At 54.3% G+C, this 3,885-nt stretch overlaps 1 protein-coding gene across 1 annotated transcript; it reads right to left on the bottom strand.

Annotated features, from left to right (window-relative positions):
• Nucleotides 1-1,400: 1,400 nt before the first annotated feature.
• On the bottom strand, nucleotides 1,401-3,879 carry LOC113209672 (uncharacterized). The gene is made up of 2 exons (XM_052275370.1): nucleotides 3,233-3,879; nucleotides 1,401-3,111 (listed from the first exon to the last, which is right to left on the bottom strand). The coding sequence occupies exons 1-2, from the start codon at nucleotides 3,311-3,313 to the stop codon at nucleotides 2,590-2,592; spliced, it is 603 nt and encodes a 200-aa protein (XP_052131330.1). The 5' UTR covers nucleotides 3,314-3,879; the 3' UTR covers nucleotides 1,401-2,589.
• Nucleotides 3,880-3,885: the final 6 nt, after the last annotated feature.

Genomic DNA, 3,885 nt, shown 5'->3' with positions numbered 1-3,885 from the left:
CGGCGGCGCTACTCCGCGCTCCAACTGACGCATGGGCTCAGCAGGGCCGATAGACACCCAGAGGAATGCTTAGCAATGGCAACCATCTAATGGCTGGCACAGGGGGCACCACAAAATATGGTCTGGCTTCTTCCTGATTTTCTTTATACCAATAAAATACCTCAATAACCATACAATGGTCCTTACCACTAAGCCTTTTACTTGGAGCAGCTTCAATGTCCACTGGCGACCATCCCGCCGGAGCACCCAAAATAGGAAAGAGAAATAGCCTCTTTAACCAATGGATCGCTGAATTGGACTATTGATTTCACAAGACGGGAGCATTACTGACACGCTGGTGGAAATTCCTTCGATACCCTGCCCCTCACCCGATTTATCGTACGAGCTGGACGCGCACGAAATGGTTATCAATCACAACGAGGCGTCACGTAAAAATCACGATTTGCAATTGGGATTTCGAGAGATAGAAATGTGTGGTCAAGCCATGTATTGCTCGGATATTGCCTACCTGCGTCGCCAGCTGGCGGCCGGCGCGCAGCTGGGTGGTTGTCCTATCGGGTCGGTGGGTCGGAGCCGATGCTGGTGTCAACCCCTCCCGGGCCCGGCCCCATGGCGGCCGCCCCAGAGGCCGTGGACAGGGTGGCTGCTGCACATCGGCACGCCGGGCCCGTTCCAGGTCGCCGACATGCCCATCCTGTTCGTGGCCATCTACATGATCGCCTTCGTATTCACGGCTCACTCAGGACCTTAACTACAGGCAACAACCGGATGGCACTCGGCCGGCAGGCGCCGGGCGGGCCGTCCCGCTCGACGGCGCTGCTGCGCGGGTCGGCCTACCCGCCCGGCGCTCGCCGCCGCCCGCTCACGAACTCGACGCTAACGGAACGCCGATCTGTAGGATTGACACTGAGCCCTGGAGTCCCTACTTCATAACCTTCGTGTTCACGCCTCAGAAGCTCAGAGGTAGAGAAAAAGTGCGTGGCGCGGGTGACGCTCGCTGGCATGCGCCGGGCGGGCCGTCCCGCTAGACAGCGCTGCTGCGCGGGTCGGCCTACCCGCCCGGCGCTCGCCGCCGCCCGCCCACCAACTCGACGCTAACTGAACGCCGATCGGCGGGACTGACACTGAGCCCTGATCGCTCTCCTCCGCCACCGCATCGAGTCACCTCACTCCGGAAGGGTCGCAGGCGTAGCCGTACCCTTACATGTTTTAAATACATGTCTTTCTTGGACGAATGAAAGACCAGCACAGGCGGCCTCGCTCACTGTGCCTGGCTGGTGGACTGCAGTGCAGTGTGATGAACCCGTGGCCGCCCACCAACACCGTGTGGTTCCACTTTAGTCTCTGGCAAATGTCGACTATTATGGTAAAGAAAATTAAAATTAAAAACAAAAGCGGGGTCAAGGATTTTTGCTCTTTTATAAGACACGTTGAATTACCAATTTTCAAAATCGCGGTCCTGTTTGGTTAGGAATAACATGTTTTAAATGTAACCCGCGTATGACTACTGTACAACAGGTTTAGTTGTATTTTTTATTTTGTAAACAAAGATATATTTTTTGTAGGCCAAATATTGACTGTACATACTATTGAGAATTAAACTTGTATTTGATGTAAATTCGATGTAAACTCGGCTAGTGATTCTAAATACCAAATGCATTACATCACATCTGAAGCGCTCGCTCGGTTAAGTCGCTAGGGACACGGACTAGCTGCACCGCTGTAGTCTCTGCCAGAAAACAGCGAGAATGACTTGGGAACGAATTAGTGAGGAATATTCTCTGTCTGAACCTGAACACGCCCCGGCCGGTGGCCCTGCCCGCCCTGCTGCTCGCCGCCCCGAGACCTGTCCCTCGTCCCTCCGTCCCTCCTCTTAAATTTAATAACATTTACTGGAAGTATTAACACAAACATTGTTTGTAAATTTAAGAACATAAGTGTTATGAAAATTACTAACATACTTGCCATGAAAATTAATAACACAAGTTGTGAAATTCATAACACGACTTGTAAAATGTCAACTCGTTTAAAAGACCAAAAAAAATAAAAAAAAATCACTTCACATGTCTTTTCCTCACTTCCCTTTCGCTCCAGTGTTCTCAGACCTCTTTGGTAACCGCAGTGTACCCGAACTCCGCCTGGACCTGCGGGTTGTGAACCCGCCCGCTTAACCATTCGCCTACGGGGCGCCCGTGGGAGGAGGAGCGACGGCTGCCGGTGTGGTTCGTCGTCTGCCCCCGGGGTCTTACCCGTCCTCCACCTACGTATGGTTAAACCACATTTCCCCCTCTGTTCCCGTGTTTCACTTTCCCGGGTTTACTCAAGAACTATAGCAACAATGTAAAATCAAAACGTGTGTTTTACTAGTTTTTGAACATTTAACAGTTATGAAAAGTCACAACATGTTATAGAAAGTCATAACAAGCTATCAAAAGTCATAAAATGTTAAGGAAAAGTCTCAACGATTCTTAAATTTCACAACTTCTATGAATTTTCATAACAGGTTTGTTACTTGTTACAACAACGTTATGACACCACGAATGTTATTAAAAATAATATCAAAACTGTTATGAATAACTTTTTTAACGTTCAACACCTGCTGCACAGCACCTCGGCCCCGGGCAGCACCCGACGCACCTGGGCGCGCTGCTCCCTGCAGGCGGCTAGCTCGTGGCTGTAGGACCACCTCACCAGCAGGAGCCTCCTGAGCGCCCGCAGCCCGCTCTGCTGCAGCAGCGAGTGCAGGTCGCCGCAGCTGTCTGGCCACTCTCTACTCCCCGCCGTGCCCACCCACAGCACCAGCTCCTCCAGCGTGCCGCCGTGCGCCCGCAGCAGGGACTGTGTCGTGGCGCGGGGGAGGCCATCCACCCTGAGCCACTGCAGGCCGGCGTGTCCCGGCGGCAGCGCGGGCAGCTCGGGGGGCTGGGCGAGCAGGGCAGCATCACCATCCACGTACAGCCTCCTCAGCCGCGGCATGGCGTGCACCGCGCGCAGGTGGGCCTCGCGGGGGCACCACACCACCAGCTGCTCCATCGTGGGCGCGGCGCGCTGCAGCAGCTGGAGGCTCCAGGTGGGGTCCGTGTGGCACCACACCTGGACCAGCCGGGTCACCTGCGGCAGAACAGAGTCACTCTCAGGGCGGCCGATAACGCGCGGCACTGTCTGCAGTGTACCGGGCCGCTCCCCGCAGCCTCGTACGGGCCGTGAGGCTCGAGGTCCGGCGCACACTCACCCCCGGCGCGTCCCGCAACAAGGCGGCCTTCTCCTGCTGCAAGTAGGTGGGTCCACTGCAGCTGATAAGTAACACATTCATTTCCCGCGGGGGCAGCGCCTCGGCAGGGGGTGGGTCCAGGGCGGCGAGGGGAGCTGCAGGTGGTGTGGGCGCAGCTGCAGGAGGTGAGGGCGCAGCTGCAGGTGGTGAGGGTGCAGCTGCAGGAGGTGTGGGTGCAGCTGTAGTCGGTGGGTCCCACGCAGCAGCTTGGTCCTGCACAACCACACAAGTGTAGCACACGGAGGCACACAGCAGGTCTCACAATATTACATGCGGACGGTAGAGTTAGCTCTGCGCATAGACGATTGACGCGTGGATTCCGTGAGGGTCAGATGCTAGCTAAAAGTAGGAATTTGGTGACGGAAAACGGAGATGTTTAATTTTGGAACACATTAATATATGGACTGTGGTAGCTGGACACACCTGCGACATAGGAGGTATTTTATCTGAGATAGTGACAGCATTAATATCTCACAACGAACTCAACACTGCAACAGCAAGTGTTTCGCTAAAATAGCGCACCTAGAGTAGTTTCTGTAGAGTGTAATCGGTTGTCCGAGTGCGATCAAGGAGGAAGTTAAGGAGGGCAATATTAGATAAAGCTGTCAAAAATG

This window comes from Frankliniella occidentalis, unplaced genomic scaffold (genome assembly GCF_000697945.3).
Source record: "Frankliniella occidentalis isolate FOCC.00 unplaced genomic scaffold, Focc_3.1 Scaffold591, whole genome shotgun sequence".
Taxonomy (NCBI): domain Eukaryota; kingdom Metazoa; phylum Arthropoda; class Insecta; order Thysanoptera; family Thripidae; genus Frankliniella; species Frankliniella occidentalis.
This window is presented reverse-complemented; position numbering and strand designations above follow the sequence as displayed.